Source organism: Populus euphratica, unplaced genomic scaffold (assembly GCF_000495115.2).
Source record: "Populus euphratica unplaced genomic scaffold, PopEup_1.0 scaffold2.1, whole genome shotgun sequence".
Classification (NCBI taxonomy): Eukaryota; Viridiplantae; Streptophyta; class Magnoliopsida; order Malpighiales; family Salicaceae; genus Populus; species Populus euphratica.
Window position 1 is genome coordinate 326,332 of NW_011499846.1, and position 23,522 is coordinate 349,853.

At 30.3% G+C, this 23,522-nt stretch overlaps 3 protein-coding genes and 1 non-coding gene across 7 annotated transcripts; 2 read left to right on the forward strand and 2 right to left on the reverse strand.

Annotated features, from left to right (window-relative positions):
• Positions 1-1,052: 1,052 nt before the first annotated feature.
• LOC105128651 (UPF0183 protein At3g51130-like) lies at positions 1,053-5,142 on the forward strand. Of its 3 annotated transcripts, none has more exons than XM_011030429.1 (15): positions 1,053-1,353; positions 1,451-1,533; positions 1,639-1,713; positions 1,812-1,879; positions 1,968-2,073; positions 2,166-2,226; positions 2,319-2,485; positions 2,708-2,770; positions 3,017-3,064; positions 3,401-3,514; positions 3,616-3,706; positions 3,810-3,862; positions 4,294-4,398; positions 4,520-4,593; positions 4,891-5,142. In XM_011030429.1, exons 1-14 carry the CDS (start codon positions 1,230-1,232, stop codon positions 4,565-4,567), a joined length of 1,206 nt encoding a protein of 401 aa, XP_011028731.1. In that variant the 5' UTR covers positions 1,053-1,229; the 3' UTR covers positions 4,568-4,593; positions 4,891-5,142. The 3 variants fall into 3 exon arrangements, with proteins under 3 accessions (XP_011028731.1, XP_011028720.1, XP_011028726.1); XM_011030418.1 differs by having other exon boundaries at positions 1,054-1,353; positions 3,616-3,715; XM_011030424.1 differs by having other exon boundaries at positions 1,054-1,353; positions 3,616-3,715; positions 4,520-4,582; positions 4,897-5,142.
• Positions 5,143-13,257: 8,115 nt separating this feature from the next.
• TRNAE-CUC (transfer RNA glutamic acid (anticodon CUC)) lies at positions 13,258-13,330 on the forward strand. Its single transcript has one exon. It is a non-coding gene; the product is annotated as a tRNA-Glu (tRNA).
• A 1,471-nt stretch (positions 13,331-14,801) lies between these two features.
• On the reverse strand, positions 14,802-17,026 carry LOC105128677 (B-box zinc finger protein 18-like). Of its 2 annotated transcripts, XM_011030460.1 has the most exons (5): positions 16,600-17,020; positions 16,025-16,121; positions 15,786-15,901; positions 15,456-15,695; positions 14,802-15,051 (listed from the first exon to the last, which is right to left on the reverse strand). In XM_011030460.1, exons 1-5 carry the CDS (start codon positions 16,690-16,692, stop codon positions 15,043-15,045), a joined length of 555 nt encoding a protein of 184 aa, XP_011028762.1. In that variant the 5' UTR covers positions 16,693-17,020; the 3' UTR covers positions 14,802-15,042. The 2 variants fall into 2 exon arrangements, with proteins under 2 accessions (XP_011028762.1, XP_011028754.1); XM_011030452.1 differs by lacking the exon at positions 14,802-15,051 and having other exon boundaries at positions 15,265-15,695; positions 16,600-17,026.
• Positions 17,027-19,642: 2,616 nt separating this feature from the next.
• On the reverse strand, positions 19,643-20,843 carry LOC105128688 (uncharacterized). The gene is made up of 3 exons (XM_011030473.1): positions 20,583-20,843; positions 20,369-20,486; positions 19,643-20,249 (listed from the first exon to the last, which is right to left on the reverse strand). The coding sequence occupies exons 1-3, from the start codon at positions 20,750-20,752 to the stop codon at positions 19,959-19,961; spliced, it is 579 nt and encodes a 192-aa protein (XP_011028775.1). The 5' UTR covers positions 20,753-20,843; the 3' UTR covers positions 19,643-19,958.
• Between the last annotated feature and the right edge of the window lie 2,679 nt (positions 20,844-23,522).

A 23,522-nucleotide genomic window follows, 5' to 3' on the forward strand; every position in this document is an offset into this window, starting at 1 on the left:
AATGTTTTTAATTAAAAATTTCATTTGACTTAAAAAGAGGAAGATTTCAATATCTTATATCCCAAACTAATCAAGATATAAGAGAATTATTTAAATATAGAGAATGAAACAAGCTTATACATTGCATTAAGTATCCTAAAATAACATCTTATTTATATATTTTTTTTGTTTTTTCAGATAAGGGGTCTGAAGACTGATTAATTAATAATTTATGTAAAATTTTCAGACCCAATAAAGGAAAGACAAAAACAAGAAACAAGAACCTTAAAAAAAAGAAAATACAAAATAAATTGGATTAAAATACTACAAAACATCATGTCTAGTAGTAAATATATACTAAATCTGAGATTGTTGAAGATAAAATAAATCAGTAAAAAATTATTCAAAAGTAACCATAATTAAGAATAAACTCAAAATTTTTCAATGTCCGTGAAAAGAAAAGGAAGGGAAGAAAAAGGGGTGCCTGCAAGATTATTAAGGATGAAATTATAAATTTAATAGGTTAATTTGTTGATTTAAATTAATATAAAATAAAATATTATTTTAATTATTTTAAGTTTTTTTTTAAATATTAAACTAGTTTGTAGCCAATCAATCATTTTATGAAATAACCTTTTGGTTTAGTTAGACATTCATCCATTTACTTTAATTTAAAATATGATTTATATTAGTTTTCAAATTAATTTATTATTAAATTGATTTATTAGACTGAAATGAGTTTAATAATAGTTTTGAGAGGTACACAAAATAGATAATATATGTGTTTTTAAAATCGTGTTGTAGAGTATTTATTAAAAGAATTTTTAGTTTGAAAATAAATTAAAATAATTATTTTAAATTTATTTGTATAAATTAAAATAATTATTTTAAATTTATGTTTATTAAAATTATAAAAAATAATAAAAAACAATATTCAAAGTAAAAACACAATTAAAAAGTCGGAAAAAGACCATGACTGTGACCTGCCTTTCAGTTTCTCACAGTAAAAGTTAAAACCGACTGAGATTGAGGTTAGAAAGTAGAAACCATAAGTCCATAACAATGTTGCTGTCGTCATTATGCACACCGAACCACAACAACCTGAAAATAATAGAAAACAAAACGAATCGTGCAGACAAAAACTTGGTATAAAAGCATTGAAACTATCTCGCGAAAGTAACGGACTTCTGTAATCCCCATCCAAAGCAAAAAAACCGGACCAATCAAAAACACCCAACCCAGCGAATAACATGTTACACCACCACCACAATCACCACCAGTCACAGCGACCGCGACGCCGCTGTGAAGGCACTGCTATGGGCGTTATCATTCTCGATCTCCGCCCTGGTAACGGCATCGGTCCTTTCTCTCTGGGTAAGCAATCAGTCCCCGTTAAACGACACCGTTATTGAGAGATTATGAATTGAATTTTTTTTATTAATTTTCTGATTTTGGCATTTTTTCTGGTCAGGGATGCCAATATGTGAAGCATTTGCACAGATTGAACATCAACCTAGCATATACGACGTCGTTCATGTGAAGTACTTCGATGAGGTTTTTGTTTCGATTTTGAGAATTTTATTATTTTATTCTAGTTTACGTTTTTTCGATTCTTTTGTTATTCTATGTTTTTTATTATTTTTTTGGGGTTATGTGTAGGAGCCATTAAAACTTGATATTGTTATCAGCTTTCCTGATCATGGGTTTCATCTTCGATTCGATCCGTGGTCACAAGTAATGTGTCTTTTTTTTCTCGCCCGCAATTCTGATTTTTATTTCCCCGTAATTGAGTTGTTTAGATGCATTTTGTGTTTTTATTTTGATTATTTTAGAGGTTACGATTGATTGAGATTTTCGATGTGAAACGTCTTCAAATGCGCTATGCTACATCTCTTATTGGGTAAGCTATGCTCTTTTTCACATGAATTATTGATGATTTTGTCTGTGTTTTTGACATATTGTGTTTTGATTATTACTTTTATATTCAGGGGACCATCAAATCTAGCTACTTTTGTTGCTGTATATGCGCTTTTTGGACCTACATTTCCCGGGATTTACGACAAAGATAGAGGCGTGTACACATTGTTTTACCCAGTATGTGCATGAAAAATGAAATTATGGTGATTTCTCCTTCTTTGCAACTTGTTGGCCTTTGATGATCAGGTTATTTTATGTTGGTTTTTCAGGGTTTGTCATTTGCTTTTCCGATTCCCAGCCAGTATACAGATTGTTTTCATGGTAGAGAAGGTATTGTATTGCAATTTAGACAAGCGAATATAATTGTTTCATCCTGCTTTTCAATATTCTAATTAGTTTCATTTGTTTTCATTTTTTGACAGCGGAACTGCCACTAGAGTTTCCCGATGGCACTACGCCAGTTACATGTCGAGTCTCTATATATGATGGTTCTGCGGATAAAAAAGTAGGTGTTGGATCTTTAATGCATAAGGCTTCTGCTCCCCCAGTACTTCCTGGTAACCTGTATATGGAAGAGGTGCATGTTAAGGTTTTACTTCTTTCTTTGACCCCTCCATTTCTTTTATTAAGCTGTTCAATTAATGACCTATGGGAATCGCACATGCTCAACCATACAAGGACCAGCCTTAGAGTAAGGATTATGCCATGCAGATTTGAGAATTAGCATCGTGGTTTCTTATCTCTTAAGAGGTTAAAAACTCTTCTTGATGTTTGTCTCGTATTTTTTATAATGCAATGTTTATCTCTGCAGCTTGGGGAAGAATTATATTTCTCTGTTGGAGGGCAGCATATTCCTTTTGGTGCATCACCACAGGTAAGTTTTTATGTATTATGTTGCTGTGCTCTAGTATTATACCCCGCAAAAGATCATTTTTGCTGCCTCATGTTGGTATATGCCCAGGAGATATGAATGAGACGATGATACCATACATGGCTTTCACAAGATATTAGGGTAGAACAATAATTGAGATTTTCATCAGGGTGTGCTCTCTTATGTGGGATTATAAGTGCTTCAAATCACTTATCCCGTGTGTTTCTCACAGTTTCCTTTTCGATGCAGGATGTATGGACAGAATTAGGTCGTCCATGTGGAATTCATCAAAAGCAGGTAGCGTTGCTATCCTGGAAATGCAATGTTAAATCTTTTATAGGCAATGTTAGTTTGATGAAGAGAAATAAGACCCTTATAGATTAATAGACAAAATAAGACTTTGATCGAGTGACCAACTTCTCAACTGGACTTCGTGATTACAACTACGTGGGATAGAGATAGGAAAATTTCTGCACACATAAGTCTGGATCATGGCAGGGTACATACATGAGTTGAAAGGACATTAACTGATGGGCCTTCATCATCTTTTTTTTTTAATCATTATTATTTAGCAGTGCCATTCACTTAACCATGCTGTTACTGGGACACATACTAATTTTGGTAGCTGTACAGGTTGACCAAATGGTCATTCACTCTGCTTCTGACCTTCGCCCGAGGACAACCCTTTGTGGAGACTACTTTTACAATTACTTCACTCGTGGTCTGGATATCTTATTTGATGGACAGGTACTTGTATCTTTCTCTGTTCAGGACGACTTTTAGCCATGACTCTGTTCAACTATCTTTCTATTTGGAAGTATTCTGATAACCTTATTTTTTTTTTGCAGACTCACAGAATCAAAAAGTTTGTTTTGCACACAAACTATCCTGGTCATGCAGATTTTAATTCGTACATCAAGTGCAATTTTGTCATCCAAGGTTCTGACTGTAAGTTCTTTTCTGATTTTGAAGGTTTTAGTTGTTGATGCAGAATATAATAAACTCTTTCTTGTTCTTGCTTGCATGTGGGTCTTTGATGAAGTTGACAACTCCAAACAGAGTATTACACCAAGCACAAAATGGGACCAGGTGAAGGTAAAGTTTTAAAGCCGCTGTAGTGTTTCCCCCCAATTTCTATCTGGAAAATCTAATGGCACAGTAATTGTGCTCATAAATGACAAAAGCTTCCTATAGGCATAGCGGTATCTGTTTGTTGGCAACAGTAACTTACTGGTTGCATCGAGTATCTTTCAACTGTTAATTCATTCTGAAGAAATTCTGGATATTTTTGTTTATTGTGCTTACAATAAAAAATTAATGAAACCAAGGATCTTACTGTATGTATTCTGCGCTTTAACCTATCTTCTAAACGGTTCTGATTCACATGTACTGTCCACTTATAGCTGTGTTAGCATGTAATTAGATTTATTACTTGTGCATGCCCTCAACGAGAATTTCAGTCTTAGCATCAAATAATTCTTTTTTATTTGACCTTCATGAGTGCATTATGGTTGCTTCTAAATTAGGAGATCCTTGGGGACTGTGGTCGAGCAGCTATTCAAACACAGGGATCTACAAGCAATCCTTTTGGTTCCACTTTTGTATATGGATATCAGAACATTGCCTTCGAGGTGAGCTTTTGGATAAATTCACTTGCCAATTTTGTGCACTTGCTAAAGGTTTTTTCTTTTTCTTTTTTTTGAAATCCACTTCTGGTTTTTGGTGCTATTCTTACTATTCTGGTGTTAACAGGTGATGAAGAATGGTTATATTGCAACTGTAACTCTCTTCCAGTCGTGATGTTCATCTTTTCTGGTATGTAATGCCAATGAATCCTTCTCTTTAGAGATGTAATGTGTATTTTTATGCTGGGAATTTTTGCCTGTTATCGATTTGTTTAACACTAGTCTTTGTCTTGGGGTTGTCTCACTCAATCCTTGTTATAAAGTTGTTTTTGGCAAATCTTTTATCTTGAGTTATTGTCTTAAATACTCTATTGCCATTTTCAATCATTGTCCTTGGTCATTGTAATTCTTGTAATCACTTGACTTCAATCTCTTGTACCAAGGCTGTTTATTTCTATTGGTAACATCTTCCTTTGTTTTCTTTATTTTTTGTTCGTTTTTCAGTTGACCTAGTGCAACTGGATATTGTACAGAATGTTGAACAGAAAGCTGCATTTAGCGTGTTTAGTGGAAGCTTTCATCACGGGGGAAGCTATGTTAAAGTGTACATATGATTTGTGCAGTTCATTTGTAGTTTATTATTGTTATTAGGGTGTACCTTACTGTATTTGATAAAAAGAATTCCAATATTCTGCATTCAATAATTCAGATTTCATGTGTATTCAAGTTGGATCACTTCGTTTCCTCGTCTTTCTCAGTCTGATCGTTTGCAATTTGTTCTTCAAATGAACCTGCGAAGAATTGAAAACGTAAAGTTTTCACTCTTCAGGAGCGGCAATAGAAAGTCTTATTAAATTTCCAGTATCAATAACCAGATTAATCGTATCGGTAGCTTATGAAAATCATTAAATTTGCAATGGTTTAATGAAAGATAACTTGTGAATTGAGAAACAATTCATGCCGTCAATGAAGCCAATGGAAATGAACGGCAGGGCCTGTTCTTCAGATGGCTCTCTGGACCATGACACTCTTCCTCCAAAATCAGCCCCGGGCCTGAGCATCTGTACTGGCCGTAAAATACAGTCTTGCGAGACATGCGAAACAAACGAGTTATCCAAGCGTGGCACGTATGATGTCAATATCATAGTTTAAACAGGATTAATAACTGCGTTTAATTAAATGATTGGTTGTTGATTACAGATTGATTAACTGCAAGTGTTGGTTATGCCAAATCAAAGTTGATTTTAGTGTTGGAGAGAGAGATCATACATCTCTCTGCTTTTGACCCCGCTATACCATCCTCTAGGGGTGATAATGTCCATGTACGTGTTAGGCAGAGACTACCCTGGAGAAATCGCCCCACGCTCTGCCCAAGTAGAGAGCAGCTGACCCGGTGACCTTGCAGATGACAAAGGAGAAGCTTGTTTCCTCAAGGAAGCTCTTCCTCTTCTATGCAGTCAAGCCTCCAAAGCTAGTTTTTACAGCATCCAAATGGCAATCGTCATTGAGAGCCCGTTTCCGAATATGAAATCTACCGAATCTTCAATGCAGCATTTCTTGAAATAATGCCTTCCAATGTGATCATACAGGGTGTTTTGTGCTCCATTGAACTTACAACTTATGAAGGCTGCTGTGTCTGCTGATATTCGCAGCGCCACTGCCTGCTTTCCAAGAGCTCCTGATGGTGGCAATGGTGCCTTGTTCTGTCATGAAGCGGTAAAAGCCTTGCCTATTAAAGCCTGATTCAATTATACGAACCAGGTTAAAATAATTTGTTATAAAAGATTTTTGGCATGTTTTTTGTAGTCAATGATCTAGTGATTGGTAAAATCAGCAGACTTGTTAATGATTAGCATACAAGATTTACTCTGGTAGTTCTTACAAGAAATTGGATTAATGTGTAGACAAACATTGTAACAGAAGATAACTGTAAGTTTTAGCAAATTCAAACTGTATAATAGATCTTGAAGGTTATGTCTTTTGCGATGAAGCAGGCGGGGGTTGACAGCAAATGTTGCAGAGCCAAAGGCAGCCAATGGCCGCCCATTCTGATTCATTCGGTCGGCCGTGTCATCCCGCTCAATGATGGTCTTGTCTGCACCAGCATGCAGATCAACTGGTCCTGAATTTGCTCTCAAGATATTGCCGGTTTAATTATGATAAATTTTAGGTTTATTAGAGACTTGTCTAATCATTAATTTTTTAATATTTAAAGATTAGTTGAGGTACTTATAAATTAATTAAATATCTATAATTAAAAAAAAATATACGCCAGAATCTCAACCTTCTCCCAGCATTATAATTAAACATAGATGTGAGATAAAGAGAGAGAACATTTTAGCATAACGATTCTCGGTCTCTAGAACCTTGTCAGCGATGAAGAGGAGACCGAACTTTTGGGTCTTGTATGTTACCTGTAAGCCCCTGCAATAATGGAAATGACAACCCTGCAGTTGGTAATAACCGTTAATGAATTGTCGGCTTTTTGCACTGTACGAAATGCTCGCGAGCCTGGTAAGATTGGCCAGTGATTCCTTAGCCTTTCCCCTTTTTATTTTTGGTTTCTTAATATTTTTTTAGCGATCAAAATTGAGTATGCATGTCTGCTCTGTAGCAATAACTAGTTTATTGTCAGGATTTTTGTGGTGGGTTGTGTTAGATTTTTTTAAAATGTGAAAAAAATAATATCTAAACCGCATAAATTTTTAGATATTATTATTAAATTTGGTATAATAGATAAATTAAAAAACCTTTTAATTCAATTTTTTATTTGGCTCAAGTTTTAAATTAAATTACTTGAAAGTTATTTCAACGTAACCTTGTGGATTGAGTAAATTTAAAAAAAAATATTAAAGGAAACAAAAAAAAATATCATGTTAATCCTAGTCAAACCACTAAACTTACAATTCGGGTTACATAATCTATTGAGTTGAATTAATTTTTTTATAATATGATAAAAAAAATACAAAAATTAATTTATTATCAATCTAATACTAAAAGATAAAATTAAATAAAAATATCATATTAGAGGATGAAATTGAAAAAAAAAACTAGATTTTTTTATTATAGAATAAAAAATACAAAAACTAATTGACCATCAACTCAATATTAAATAATAAAATTATATAAAAATTATAAATAAAAATAAATAAATAAGGGGCAACAAACTCAAAGATTAAAAAAACCACATTTAAAAGAATAAAATTAAATAAAAATATTAAAAAATTAAAAACAAAAAAACAAAAAACCTAAAGAAACCACAACAAAGCACATGCACATAGGCTTGAGATAGGCCTTTACGCCCAATCTAATACTAAAAGATTAAATTAAATAAAAATATCATATTAAAGGATGAAATTGAAAAAAAAACTAGATTTTTTTATTATAGAATAAAAATACAAAAACTAATTGACCATCAACTCAACACTAAATGATAAAATTATATAAAAATCATAAATAAAAATAAATAAATAAGGGGCAACAAACCCAAAGATTAAAAAAACTATGTTTAAAAGAATGAAATTAAATAAAAATATTAAAAAATTAAAAAAAAACAAAAAACCTAGAAAAACCACAACAAAGCACATGTACATAGGCTTGAGATAGGCCTTTACGCATGCGCCTATATTTTATTTTGCTTTTAATATAGGATGGATGACTTGATGTACGACCTTTGTATTTTTTTTAAAAGGTAGATGGCAAGTCTTGTGTCGTTTAGAAGCAAATAAAATCCCCCTTGAGTTTGGGACCTCGATGTTATTTCCACATGTTAATCATTAAGCTTCAACATGAAATTTGTAACCAAACAGTTAGTAAAATATATTAGCCTAGTTTATTGTTTATATAAACAGTTAAATTGATCACATACCATTTATTGTTTTTATTAATATTTTATTATATAGATAAATGTTACAACTAAGCATTGACATTAAAGGGTTTAACCGTTTGGTTTGCCAACCTAAAAAAAATTATGTTACTTTATCACAATATGGAGTCTTTACTTTTGTTAGAATGACCTGCTTTCCTCACCTACAATACGAGGGCACTAACTCTTCCAGCCTGCAATGATTATTTTTTCTCGTCAATAATAATTTTTTTTTTTTTTATATATCATCTTAAAAGATATTGACCAATCACCAGCCTCTTCATCAATAGCACAATAAAGAATCACTATCAATGATAAAAATCAACCTCTCCATTAATAGTATAACAACTAGCAACGCTCACTAGGAGAAAACTCTCCATAAAGTAAGCTCATATGACCAAGCCATACAAATATTTTTGGTCACCAGATAATAAACATAAGCAATGGCATAAGACTTCACACACAAAGCAATTTTCATGCACTTCATGCTTTTTTGTTCCTTATACTCCCTACTCCTCAATCTCTTGTTTTTTCTTATACATTATTCCTTCTTCTATATTTACTAGCTTTAATACTAGAGGCTCCTTTCGATAGAAAACTTGTTTTTTTAAATGAGTGTGAAAATACCTTGTTAACCCATTAAACCAGTGGTAAGTTTAGTCACTCCAAAGAGTGGTCAGGTCTATTAACCAATCAGTTGGTCAACCATGTTAAGTCCAATCATTCTACCAACCTAAGATTGTAGTTGTAAAAAACTTAATCTAGATTAAAGTTTTCATGACTTTATTATAAGTGAAGGTAAAAAGAAAAAAAAGAATTGCATTCTCTCTTCTTATATATTATAGCATTATAGAGCTTAATTATGACTTGCACTCCATCATGGGCTAATTCAATTTTTTTAACACAAAAATAAATGTGCATATGCCACTAACACATTATTAACATGAAAAAATTAGTTTTGAATCAAGAAGAGTTGTTTTCAACATGATAAAAGAATATGCCAATATTATAGGTGTGTTTCATAGTTTCATGTTTATTGTAATCAATATATGTAAAAATGATGTTTACACTTAATGATACAATTTAAAATGTAGTATCATGAGAAATAAGTTGAAAAACACTTTCTAGTATCTAGTTATGTATGAAAAATAAGCTGAAAATAACTTATTAATATTTTTTTTAAAGTTTATTAAAATAATGAGAAACAAATCTTATAAATTAAAAAGTTGAATGAGAATGAAATTAAAAAAACATCCTAAGTCCATAAATTATCTCAAATAAAATAAATAACAATCAAATTAATAAAAATCAAATCTAACAGATAAAAAAGTTGAAAGATGATGAAATTAAAAAAATAATTATAATTTAATAAATTATTTTAAATAAAATAAATAATAAAAAAATAAGTATATATATATATATATCACCTTATATATTCTATATAAAATAAATTGTACTACATGGCATGCCGAAGCGCTACTATAGGCTTACAGAGCAAATATATTTGAAGATATTATAATTATAAATTAAAATTGATAAATAATATAAATTAAAGTTCTGATGGAGCTAATATTTTATATATAAAAAAATTAAACTGGTGATAAAAAATCTTAGAGATCGAATAAAATAAGTTGTAGTAATTCACAGTATTTCATGAAAAAAATTACAATACTTTCACTACATGTTTTAGCATGTTGCTATATGATTTAGCTTTTCTACTGATAAAAAAAAATACAAAACTAAATTATCCACTAACTCAACATTAAAAAAATCAAATTGATAAAAATAATTTTAGAAAAAATTATAATAAAAATAATAATCATGTGGTGGAATACTATAGCAATCCACAGTATGTTGTGAGGTAAAACTACAGTGCTTTTCCACATGATTTGACTTCACTTGTAATAATTACTTGTAATTGTAATATTAAAAAAATAAAATTAATAAAGATAATTTTAGAAATAATCACACCAAAAAACTATGAAGTGAAACACTGTAGCAATTCATAGTATTTGGTGATGAAAGTTACAGTCCTTTATCTAATAAAATCAATAAATATAATTTTGAAATAAATCATAACAACAAAAAACCATATAATAAAATACTGTAACAATCCAAATTGTTTTGTGAGAAAAATCACAATGTTTTCTCCACATAATCTAGCTTTACTTGTAGAAAAAAAATACAAAACTAAATTTTTAATCAGCTTAGAAACCATGAAGATTTTGTAAAAAAGCCCGTACACGTGAGCTAAACCCTATGTGGGGAAACACTATAGTAAGAAAAAATCATGTGGGGAAACACTATAACAATTCATATTTTTTTTAAAAAAAAAACTACAAAGCTAAATTATCAACTAACTCAATATGAAGAAAACTAAAATTGACAAAGACAATTATAGATAAAAAAAACAAAGAAAAAAAAACAAAACTATACAGAGAAACACTATAGCAATTAACAGTGTTTTAAAGAAAAAAACTACAAAGTTAAATTCTCAACTAACTTATTATTAAAAAAATAAAATCAATAAAAATAATTTAAAAAAAAATAATAAAAAAAACAAGAAGACAATTTTGGGAAAAAACAAAAAAGTAAAAGTAAAAAATAAAAAAAATATATAGGGAAAACTAAAGTTAAATTCTTAATCAGTTCAATATTAAAAAAAATAAATTTAACTAAGATAATTTAAAAAAACATGTAAAAAAATATTATATCAAAACAAAAACTATACGGGGAAAGAATTGTTGTAATTTATAATATTTTTCTAATAAAAAACTACAAAGTTAAATTTTTAACCAGCTCAATATTAAAAAAAAACTGAAAAGGACCTTCTTAGAGGAAAAAAACATAAAAAGAAGGAAAAAAAATATTGGATAGGTGGTTGGAAATTTGATTTTGGGATTTTTTTGAATCCAAAAAATATTTTTTCAATTTATTTTTATTTAAAAACACTTGATATATATTATTACTATATCAATAAATCAATCTCTCAACTTAAAATATCAATAAATTAATTCAAAAAACAAAATAAAAAAAATTCTTTCTCAATCCCAATCCACCTTTTCAAGCTAACTAAAAAATTAAAAACATTTTAATAAACTTTCATATAAGAAAATATTATAGTAATGCATAATATTTTTTAAATGTCAAAGATAAATTTTTAGTTAGTTCAATATTAAAAAAAACAATAAAAACAATTTAAAAAATACATTTTAAAAAAAAAATCAATCATGAGAAAAGAAAATAAAAAAATTTCAATTAAAAAAATGACAAGAAAATTTTTTTTATAAAAATAAAGAATAAAGTTGATATAACAAACAAATCAAATTAAATTTTAAGGGTTAAAATTGAAAAAAAAAGATTTAAAACAAAATATATAACAATTAAAATTTTAATGATTAAATTTGATATAATCAATAGATAACATGATATTTCTAATTTTTTTCACAACTTTTGAACAATGTTTTCTATCCAAAATAAAAGAAAAATATTTTCTTGAAAATCAAACTAAATTTTTCTTTAACAAATAAATACAAATTTGTTTTTTTAAAAATTACTTTATATAAAACAAATAAATTTTAGTTAATAACTAGTTGTTATGCTCGCGCATTGCCGCGAGCTTATGACATGCTTGTGCGTTGTCATAGATTTATAAAAAAATCATAGTTTTTTTTTTTAAATTATAACAAAAAAAATTATATGGAAAAACACTTTAGCAATCAACGTTGTTTTAAAGAAAAAAAATACAAAACTAAATTTTTAATCAGCTTAGTATTAAAAAAATAAATTTGACAAAAATAATTTTAAAAAATAATCAATAAAAAAATATGTGGGGAAACACTATAGTAAGAAAAAATCATGTGGGGAAACACTATAGCAATCCATACTTTTTTTTTTAAAGAAAAAAATTACAAAGCTAAATTATCAACTAAATCAATATGAAGAAAACTAAAATTGACAAAGATAATTATAGAAAAAAAAACAAAGAAAAAAGAACAAAACTATACAGAGAAACACTATAGCAATTAACAGTGTTTTAAAGAAAAAACTACGAAGTTAAATTCTCAACTAGCTTACTATTAAAAAAATAAAATCAATAAAAATAATTTTAAAAAAACAAAAAAAAAACAAAAAACAAGAAGACAATTTTGGGAAAAAACAAAAAAGCAAACTAAAAAAATAAAAAAAATATATAGGGAAAGCTAAAGCTAAATTCTTAATTAGTTCAATATTAAAAAAATAAATTTAACTAAAATAATTTAAAAAAACATGTAAAAAAATATTATATCAAAACAAAAACTACACGGGGAAAGAATTGTTGTAATTTATAATATTTTTCTAATAAAAAACTACAAAGTTAAATTTTTAACCAGCTCAATATTAAAAAAAAACTGAAAAGGACCTTCTTAGAGGAAAAAAACATAAAAAGAAGGAAAAAAATATTGGATAGGTGGTTGGAAATTTGATTTTGGGATTTTTTTGAATCCAAAAAATCTTATTTCAATTTATTTTCATTTAAAAACACTTGATAAATATTATTACTATATCAATAAATCAATCTCTCAACTCAAAATATCAATAAATTAGTTCAAAAAACAAAAAAAAAAAATTCTTTCTCAATCCCAATTCACCTGTTCAAGCAAGCTAAAAATTTAAAAACATTTTAATAGACTTCCATATAAGAAAATATTATAGCAATTTATAATATTTTTTAAATGTCAAAGGTAAATTTTTAGTTAGTTCAATATTAAAAAAAACAACAAAAATAATTTAAAAAAATATATATTTTTTTAAAGATCAATCATGAGAAAAGAAAATAACAAAAAATATTAGTATAATAAAAATGATAAACATGAAAAAAGCTACAATATTATTTCTATACCTTTCAGAGTATCGTTAACAATTATTCATTTTAAAGCTGCATAAAAATTATTTTTAATGTGGAAAACTAGTAATGGTTGAAAATAAAAGGAATCAAGTTCTTCGAATAAAGAATCAAATCCGTTGTAGTCTAGGTGGTCAGGATACTCGGCTCTCACCCGAGAGACCCGGGTTCAAGTCCCGGCAACGGAATGATTTCCATTTTTCCACAGCACAAAACGACATGGTCTTCATTTATCTTTTTGACTTCTCAGTTGACTGGAGAAACCTTCTTATTTTGAAGATAGGAGTACATTAACATCTTTGATGGTCATCCAAACTTGTGCAAGGAGATTGCAGATTTGGTAAAAAAATGATTTTTGTCCTTCTTCACGCATCAGGTTATTCATCCCGTAGCTGATTTGATGTTCTCCAGTTTTATCAGTACACGAGCTTAAGGAAGCTCTTCCATTTTGAAAAGCATAATTTGCTTAACACAACGAGGATAAATGGTGGAAGCATTTGCTTAGACCAGACCACTCGTATGTTATCATGTTATCCCCAGAAGCAAGCAGGAAGAATGCTTGTGGGGGAAAATGTTACTTTTTCTTTATCACACTAAGCATATCGAGATCGATGTTTACTTTGTTTGGGAATTAGTTTCTCGTGACACTCTTTTCCTGACACATATCTTATGAGGTCCTGAACATATTGTCAATATTCTAACAAAACAATTAACTACTCCCAGGTTTGTTCCTAATTGCCACAAGCTCTTCTCGGTCCAATCTTTCCTTGAGTTAAAGGGGGCATGGAGATGCTCTTCATCGATATTGTGATCATGTCCCCATGATTTTGTCTGCCATAATCTTTTTTTCATAACACCGTGATCTCTAGCAGATACTATGATGTTGTAATCTCTATTTAAAATTAATGTAATATGAGAGAACAAATGTGTCAACTTTCCTACGATAACCGCCCTTCTTTTAGATTGTATACGGGACAAGTTCCCTCTAAAATTCAGAATGTAGGCTCAATAGCATTTCTGGTCTTCTCGAAATGAATTCATATCTGAGCCAAAAGATGCGAAAGGCAGTGTTTCACCATTGGATGGATTCTGAGATGGATCGGAAGTCTGCTTTCAAAAACAACGTTTCGCCATCTAAAACTAAGACAAAGAACAGTTGGAAACTTACATTCGCAATATTTTGAAATAGTATAGCAAATTCTCTAGACTTTCAAGAAATGTCTTGCAACGTCGTCTCTGTGAGCATTATACACTTGGTTACATCTTGTGCTTTACATTGTTTGTGGCTTACAGGTAAATGCCGGAGCGGAGCGGAGCAATGATAACTGACTCTCTGAGATTTATTTCTTATTTTGTTGCAGGAATGATTCATAGGCTGGGGAGTATGGGGCAACACCATTGTGGTATGGTAGAGGGGTATTATAAAAACAAATTAATACTCCTAGAATTTCTTGTGCGTTTAAGATTTTTTGAACGATTTAGAATCTACTATAAATACATATTATGTAACACTATTTTAATATAGTGTAAATAAAAGCTCCTTGCTTCTATGGATATAAATATATTGTCGAAGCATATTAAATCTTATATTATTTCTAGATTCTCTCGCATTACAGTATTCATTTGTAATTACTGCAGGTTTTTCACAGCATATGTGTATACCGTCCAAAGCTTGTCTAAACAACTAAACCGCATCATTGGTAAAAATCCATCCGCAAGACTTAAAAGCACATCATCCATATCAAAGGAAAACAGGAGAGAAGAAAATGAAATAGTGAAACATGAAATGCCAACTACTTGATAAGAGAAGCATAGAAAAAACCCTGCTCTTCTCCAGCTTTCCAGGCAACATAGGAATCCTGCTTTCAGCTTCGCGACCACTCCCGTTAACATAAAAATATTATTGTTCCTGTAAAGAGGTAAGAGGTCTCAAGTGGTATTCTTGGATAACAGAATACACGATTAGGTCTTATGCTTATTACTTTCCTCCGGATTCACATTTCACATAGAAAGAACAACCCAGGTTCTAACCATTGAAGTTTGAATTTGAAAAATCAGCCCAGTCCACCTTCACATCTTTTACTGGAACTTTTTATGTTCTAACCATTGAAGTTTAAAAATATTATAGTTTTGTACTCTTTCATCGACGGTAATTTTTTCCAATGAGCCAAGTACCTTCAGATGGCAAGCAATATAAATAGATAGCATCCAATAATCCATTTCTTTGGATGCAAAATGTGCCCTTATCTTTAGTAGATCATACAGATAAAGTCAGATGCAATTCAGGCAAAGGGATGATGAAAATACAATAACCTGATTATTTGAAGCATATTCATGAATTCGATGAGGCTTCATATTCAAATCAATCATTTTCTTATCCACCTTATCATGCCCATCAGAATTAGTGACCGACATCAGAACTGGAGAAACTTGGAGATTCTGTCTGTTCTCTCCTGCTGTTGCCTTTTGTGGCCTATTCTGTCCTCTTCTTGTCTCCCCTGGATACATAGGTTGCGGTGCTGGGTCCTCAGGCTGAGGTTGATCCCCTGGAAACTATGAACAACCAGAGAAATCAAATTTTAAGGGAATTAGACATAAAAGGAAGAAAATTGTTGGAGTTCTCTACAGAAAACAATGACAAACCTCAATTTTTTGTCTCAACAGAAGATATCTCCTGTGTGTTCTTTTACCTCCAACATGAACAGTCATATCACATTGCAAGCAAAGGGAACTTCCATCTGTCTCACAGTAGAAGAAAGCTGCATGCATGCACGTTTTGAAGCAGAAAACATACGTTCAAAGTTCAAACCCTTGTCCAAAATACCAAATTAATGAATGCTTCAGCCTTAAAGGAGAGAATATACGAGAAAGAGCCTGCATACCAGGTGCATTTTCACATATATCACAAGGAGGAACTTCACTGGGATTCGCCAGACCCACTCGAACATGCCTGCTCGCAAGTTTGTTGCACATATGGACCTGCCAATCCAATTGACAGACTAAAACTTTAATATCAGATGTTCACCAACAATATTGACCAATTTCAAATTCCTAAAGCCTCTATATGAGTTGTAGAAGCAGCAATGTCAAGTTCAAATTTCGACTCAGGGGAAGTTATGTGGTTATTGATACAAGAGAAGAAACCTAAGAAAAGCATCTACAAGAAATAGTGTCCAACATCCATCATTTCCTATCGAAGATGAAACAATTGTGAGATGTTTCTACTTAAATGTCTCTGGTAAAACTTTATACAGATTGGTAGCTTAATTAGTCGCAGCAGAGTCAGGAGCAGAGTTCCTTTCTCTAGGACACTGATAATTAGCATGAGGAAAATAAACAATTGGCCCAATAAATAGAACCACCCACAAACCTACTAAAAATCCAAATAATAAATGATTTTCATGTTTCAACATCAGGATCACAAACAAGAACAGTTGTAAAAGGAAGCAAAGCATACCTTCTCATCGCAGGCAAGGCAAAGTGCGGCCTCATCAGCAGCACAGAAAACAATAGCAAAAGCACTTTCACAAGCGTCACAAAGGGTACGCATAATTACCTCTCACTCTCATTTCTCCAAAATCAACAAAATAGAAAAATATTTACGTACAGTTTCTTTTAATAAAGACAACAAGCACCACAACAAGACACAGCTTCACTATTTGATTTTTAAGTTGTCTATCAAATGTTAATGTTTTTGTTGTTCGTGGTGATAGAAAGAGAGGGACATAATATGGAGGGGTGAAGAGGGGCCTGGAGATATTCTAACAAGAGATGATGATACATGTGGTTGGAGTAGGTGCACAGCTCAAGAAATGAGGTTTTTTGTTTTTTTTCTTAGTTTATATTTTCTCAGACCTTTGTTTCAGTCTCTGTGACCACAAGCTTCAAAGGCAGTGGGGTTTGTTTTTGAGGATGATAGTGCCTTTGAGTTTATTCTTGCCCACCATTTTGATTTCTGACAAGGGGTCCATTTCTTTACATAGCTCTTGCAAAATTTTCTTTGAAGCCTAGCCGTCCGTTCAGACAAAGGCATCTCCTATCAAATCCTGTCATATTAGCTGAATTGATATGCTAATGAATTTATTCTCTTGAAGATATTAGCTTGAATGTAATAAATTTTATAATTATTAAAAATTTATATAATTATTAATTTTAAAGTATTGAAAAATTAGTAGAGAAATGTGTAAATTAAACCGCTCTTTTACAATTACTAAAAAACAATTCCTGTAATATTTCTATAATAGCTGTCTCATCTATGTTCTACAGCACGTCAAATCTTTCTCATATACAAGATTTTTTTATATAAAAATCATGTTAAAAAAAACTATTTTTTAAAATATATATACAACATGGTTTTTATATAAAAAAATCAAAAGTGAAAATAAAAAACAATTATGTATGCAATGCGAAGATATTGCCCCCTGAGCAAATAAACATTTCAGCGCCACGGTCATCAAGGGTGGATGTAAGAAGATATGGCAAGGCATCGTGGCATCCCTTGCCTTGATGTTTGTGACATGCCAATGCTCCAATGTGGTGAAATCTCACACTCACATGAAAAAAGATTTAAATTGTGGTAAAGATTATTTTTTAAAATTTATTTTTAATATTGATATATTAAAATTATCTAAAAATATAAAAACATATTATTTTAAAAAAATAAAAAATTTAAAATTTTTTAAAAACATTTTTCAACCATGATGCCAAACACTGCATTAGATTCTACATTATATTAATGGTGGTAATGACATTCAATTTCTAAGATTCTTTACGGTCCTTGTTTTATTTTTTTATTAATACAGGTTTAGGTCAATTTGTATATATTTTAATTTATCTTATGAATCTTAAAATTAATGATTATATGATTATACAAATTTCAAGTGTTATTTAGGGAATTCAAACTCATGACAATTAAAGAACAAATCCAAAACTTGACCAGTTAAGCTACCCTTTAGAATTTCATCGTTTATTTTTATGTTTGTAATTGTTTGTTAAAAAATATATTTTGGTTTCAAAAATATTAAATTAATATTTATTTTTTTATTTTTTAATAATTTTAATATCCTAATATTAAAAATAAAAAAATATTTTTAAAATATTTTTAATATATTTCAAGAAAAAATACTTTTGTAAAGCACTATATATAACAATGTTAAACACATTATGCAAATGTTTAGAAATGTAAAAATTTTAAATTTTTTAAAAATATTTTTCAACCATAATGCCAAACACTGCATTAGATTCTACATTATATTGATGATGGTAATGGCATTCAATTTCTAAGATTCTTTATATTTCTTGTTTTAATTTTTTATTAATACAGATTTAGGTCAATTTGTATATATTTTGATTTATCCTACGAATCTTAAAATTAAAATTAATAATTATGTAAATTTCAAGTGTTATTTAGGGAATTCAAACTCATGACAATTAAAGAACAAATCCAAAACTTGACCAGTTAAGCTACCCTTTAGAATTTCATCGTTTATTTTTATGTTTGTAATTGTTTGTTAAAAAATATATTTTGGTTTTAAAAATATTAAATTAATATTTATTTTTTGATTTTTTAATAATTTTAATATCCTAATATTTAAAATAAAAAATATTTTTAATATATTTCAAGAAAAAATACTTGTGTAAAGTACTATATATAACAATGTTAGCAAATGTTTAGAAATGTGGTTGATGTTATTTTTTAAAATATATTAAAATATATTTTTTTATTTTTTAAATTTATTTTTAATATCAATATATTAAAATAATCTAAAAAATAAAAAAATTCAAAATTTGTTGAAACTTTAATGTAAACATAGCCCCACTCAGGCCTGCAGCTCCTTTACTGTTGATGTAAATATACTTGTGGACGCCATAGTACCATGATAAAAATATCCCCTGTGAATTCACAACCAGATATAAAAAAATACACCGAAATCCTAGAACACATGTGGTTTCCAAGAACTATAATGAAAACTTTTTTTTTTTTTTTCAACTGAGTCTCAGTTTACTGACAAGATGCTTTTCTAGCTATAAAAACATCACATCAAGTCCATTAAAATAAATTATCAAGCTAATCTCGAATAAAATTAATATGAAAAAATAAAATAAAATAAAAGGAAATTATGTGACTTGAGAAAATAAGAAAACAAATTGCCCTAAACAAATACACAACACGATTGTGTGTACGTGAATGCATTGGATTGCCTAGCTCTGTTAGTTTTTCTTTAATTTAATTGAATTTCAGTAGCCTAGAAATTCAAAGTTCAGGGATGTGATTAAAATCACCTGTGAAGAATGATGGATGCCAAAGAATATTCTGCAGCAATTAGTACTGTTTAATTGCTTGGCCTCCAACAATTAATCAACTATGACTGTTCAGGGATGTGATTAAAATCACCTGTGGAGAATGATGGATGCCAAAGAATATTCTGTAGCAATTAGCACTGTTTAATTGCTTGGCCTCCAATAATTAGTCAACTTTGACTAAATGCATCATTTCTTTCTTTTCTTAAAAATAAAATGCAATTGGAAAATTCAATACTGAACATATTACAGGATTTCATTAAATCAATAAAAAAAAAACTTTCGATGACACCATGTATTTGCACTTTGACATGCAAAAGCCACATCTAGGCTCACAGGTTTTTTTAAAATTGAGTACCAGATGACCAAAATATTCACTCTTCATCACCCAAGACTAGACCTGCAACGTACAGGACTTGTAGTAAAATACATTTGCAACAGGACAATTATAATTTTTTTTTCTTGACAGGCAAAAGCAAGTCGAACTTGTTGATCAGTGATCATTGTTTCTGCGACTCAGAATGAAATGTTCATCATATCCATGCTCAAGCTCTCCATCATCACTTTCTCCATGAACCCACAGTTACTTGGTGCTGCTTTCTTGAAACTTCCCATTCTCGGCTTGACTGGGCAGGATGAGAGAGGAAGGATTGGGATGCTGTCACAGTTGCAGATTTCAACCATGTAACCATCTGGGTCGTGAAAGAACACCTGATCCACCATGATGCCATCTTCTTCCACCACAGCGGTCACATACCTCATTCCCATTTCTTGCAGCCTCCTCTTGACAAGGCCAACATCGGTGCACTGTTGTTCAAAAAAAGAAAAAAGAAAAAAGAAAAAAAAAGAAGACTCACATCAGTATCACCGCAATTATAGTTGCACATTTTCTTAATTTCCTCAAGCTTGGAACTCGTAAATCTTACTTGGAAGGACATATGATTATCCTTGGGATTAATCGGACGTGGTTCGACGATGGTGTCAAACTCATGATCAATTGATGGGTTCTCAATCAAATGTATTCCGATACCATAATTGTACAACCTGCATTTAATCAGACATTCAGTCATTTCGTTTTTAAAACTAAATTATGAACGTATATTTAATGTCCGAAAATGCAAAGCAAGTAAATGAACTGACCAGGCTCCATTGAAATTGAAAGAAGAGGGGCGTTTGATGAGAACAAAGCCCAGAACATCCTCGTAAAACCTAACAGAAGCCCACACTGATCTGCACAGCAAAGATACATGATTCAATGAGAGGAGGGGAAGTGCCTCATGGCTGCTGGGTTCCTCAATCTCAACTTTCATCTCTACCCCTTTAATTTCTTGTTTTTTTTTTTTTCCCGCTCTTTACTTGCTCACTTCAAGCTTTGTTACTCTCTTTGTATGCATGAACACGTTACTAGGATGCTCCTTTTATAAAGCAGCATTTTGGAAGTATCTCTGGTACTTTGAATTCAAATTTACACTGGACTATTCTTGTCCTTGATGGGTGAGGAACTTTCCTGGCAGGTTCTCTCCATTCGATGTTTGCTGATCAATCAACCACCATGGCAACTCCTAGGAAGATGCACATCTTATCACATCTGTTGGAGTGGAGGGACTAGATCATCACTGATAAATATCACCATCTTACTTTTCAAGAGGCGTAAGTGCAAGCTAGATATATAATAAATTTTTTCGAATGTGACTTGTGTGATCTTGGCTCAAGCCTGTCAATTCGGAGAAATTGTCAGGTAGACTAAAAACACTAGACATTGGTAAAATACAGTAATCCTCATATGATAATGCATGCATTTTATAATTTCATCTGTGCTTTGTGTAAATTATTCTAGTTTATTGATATTGTAATAGACAAAATTTACCTAACAATTTCCAATGATATAAATATCTTAAATAGGCCAGGACTATTCTATTTCCTACTAACAAGGTTATTGATGCACGTGAAAGCATGACAATCAGAGCAACGATAACATAAAGGCAAAAAATTGGCCAAAATAAAGTCTAAACACAAAGAACTCTAAAATATTATTTTATTTTTGAAATATTAATATGATAAATGAGATTTATAAGTTTTTTTTTATAGACATGAAAGCATTCTTAAAAAAGATAGAAAAAATAACGTGAGATTACAACACATGATAAGAAATAGCTTGGGATTGTTGAGCTCTTAAACCAACTTATACACGTGGAAGTTTAATAAGGATAATAATGAGTAAAAAAAAAAAAATAATTGGTCAAAATAAAGTTTAAATATAAAGAGTACTAAAATTTTATTTTATTTCTAAAATATTAATATCATCAAGTCTTCCTTTCTAGATGGTATACAAGTCTTTATATAGGTCTGAAACCTACCTTAATAAGGTAGAGAAACATCGGAACTCTAAAACAAAAAATGAAATATAGCTAAAAATCATTAAATTCATAATTATCAAGGAAAAATAACAAAGTTGAATCAAACATAATTTTCAAATTCTAATTTGAAAAAATCCATTTACCGATAAGCTAACAAAGTTGATAACTCATACAACTGGACATTGAAAATCTTCTATAAAAATTTAAATATAATCCATAAAAATATGATTAAGAATTATGATTTTTTTTTAACTATTATACTGGTTTCAAGTGATCTCTTTTCGGATTCAGTTTTATACCACTAATCCATAAAAATATATGCTAAACCATCCACACAATTTATTAGTGTCAGATCTCCATATATATATATATATAACTACTTAGAAGCCTCAATTTCTATTGGTATATAACTACATCAATTACGAAATTGTTCATATAGAAGTTGGATACTTGTAATTTGATACTCAACTTATTTCCTACAAAAGAAATTGATGCCAATATGCTAAATACTTTGTCATTAATGTCTTCCGGCTAATGTCTTCCAGCAAAAGTGATCGTTGAAAGTAATGACCAGGCTCTTTATGTTGCTAATCATTTGTCTTCAAATTATATACTATATAATCTTGTTGTCTTCGTAGATGGATTGAACTTAACATCTTAAAGAATATGGGGAAACCAATTACAACATGGCATGTATAGTGTTTTTTTTTTGTTGATCAGCGATGACACATATATTATCCATTTTTGGTTAATGACGATGGATTTTAGCCTCCTAAAAATTTGAATAAAGCTGTAGACACTAGACTAGATGAACCCTCATTCAGGATTTTTTTTATTGGATTCTTGGAATAGCTTTCTTGATTTTTTTTTTGGAACTAGGTGAGCTACGAAGAGGTAAAAAAAGAGTTGCTAATGGGAGGTAATCAAGAGCCAAATATGTCCTCAAGGAGTTTGCTTCTTAGCACAATCATAAGATTAATGTTATCTCCCAAGTGTAAGAGTGTCGAAGTACTAAATAATCCGGCAAGATCGAGATCGAACCACAGAAAAGTTAACTGTATAAATAATAATAATAATAATAATAATAACAACAACAACAACAACAACAACAACAATAACAATGATAATGGTAAGAAGAAGAAGAATAATAATAAAAAGAGGACTTTGAGATGTAAGATTAATGTAAAGATTAAACAATGATAAAAAAATGTCAAAGTTAGAGGATCCATTAATGTTATTTTAAACAAGTATAATATAAACTCTTTTTATTACTCAACTGGAAAGCACACAATAACATAAGATTCCAATCGGATTATAAATTGTTAACATAATTACATTAGTTATCTTATTCGAATAATGTTAATACCTATAAATGTTATCAGATATTCATGATTATAACTTATGTTAACAATAAATCAAATTCCTTTCATAACGCAGGTATCGGTTATACCATATAGTTGGGCTATGAAAGTGCCAAGTATTTGTTGTACCAAGGATAATCTACATAAATCTAGATGCCAAGTATTTGTTGTACCAAGGGTTATCTACATAAATCTAAACTATTGATTTGTTGACTAATTATTAAATAGGTGATCACATCTTGATTTGGTTTTCGCACCCTTGCGGCGACCATCGATTGATTTTGGGATCTCTTAGTTTTATTTTTGTGTAAAAGGGAGTCACCACCTAGTATTATGGTCACTAGGAAACCTAACTGGTCTTT

Bases quoted from the DNA above. Each gene is read 5' to 3' on its own strand.
- LOC105128651 (XM_011030418.1), top strand. From the start codon at position 1,230: ATGTTACACCACCACCACAATCACCACCAGTCACAGCGACCGCGACGC. The intron at 1,880-1,967 runs GTAAGCTATGCT...TTTTATATTCAG, and splicing joins TATGCTACATCTCTTATTGG to GGGACCATCAAATCTAGCTA. The intron at 2,074-2,165 runs GTATGTGCATGA...TTGGTTTTTCAG, and splicing joins TGTACACATTGTTTTACCCA to GGTTTGTCATTTGCTTTTCC.
- LOC105128677 (XM_011030452.1), bottom strand. From the start codon at position 16,692: ATGCGTACCCTTTGTGACGCTTGTGAAAGTGCTTTTGCTATTGTTTTC. The intron at 16,122-16,599 runs GTATGCTTTGCT...TTGGATTGGCAG, and splicing joins GCCTTGCCTGCGATGAGAAG to GTCCATATGTGCAACAAACT. The intron at 15,696-15,785 runs GTTTGTCATTGT...GGTTGTTCATAG, and splicing joins TGTTGAGACAAAAAATTGAG to TTTCCAGGGGATCAACCTCA.
- LOC105128688 (XM_011030473.1), bottom strand. From the start codon at position 20,752: ATGAAAGTTGAGATTGAGGAACCCAGCAGCCATGAGGCACTTCCCCTC. The intron at 20,487-20,582 runs GTCAGTTCATTT...GATTAAATGCAG, and splicing joins TTCAATTTCAATGGAGCCTG to GTTGTACAATTATGGTATCG. The intron at 20,250-20,368 runs GTAAGATTTACG...TTTGAACAACAG, and splicing joins ATAATCATATGTCCTTCCAA to TGCACCGATGTTGGCCTTGT.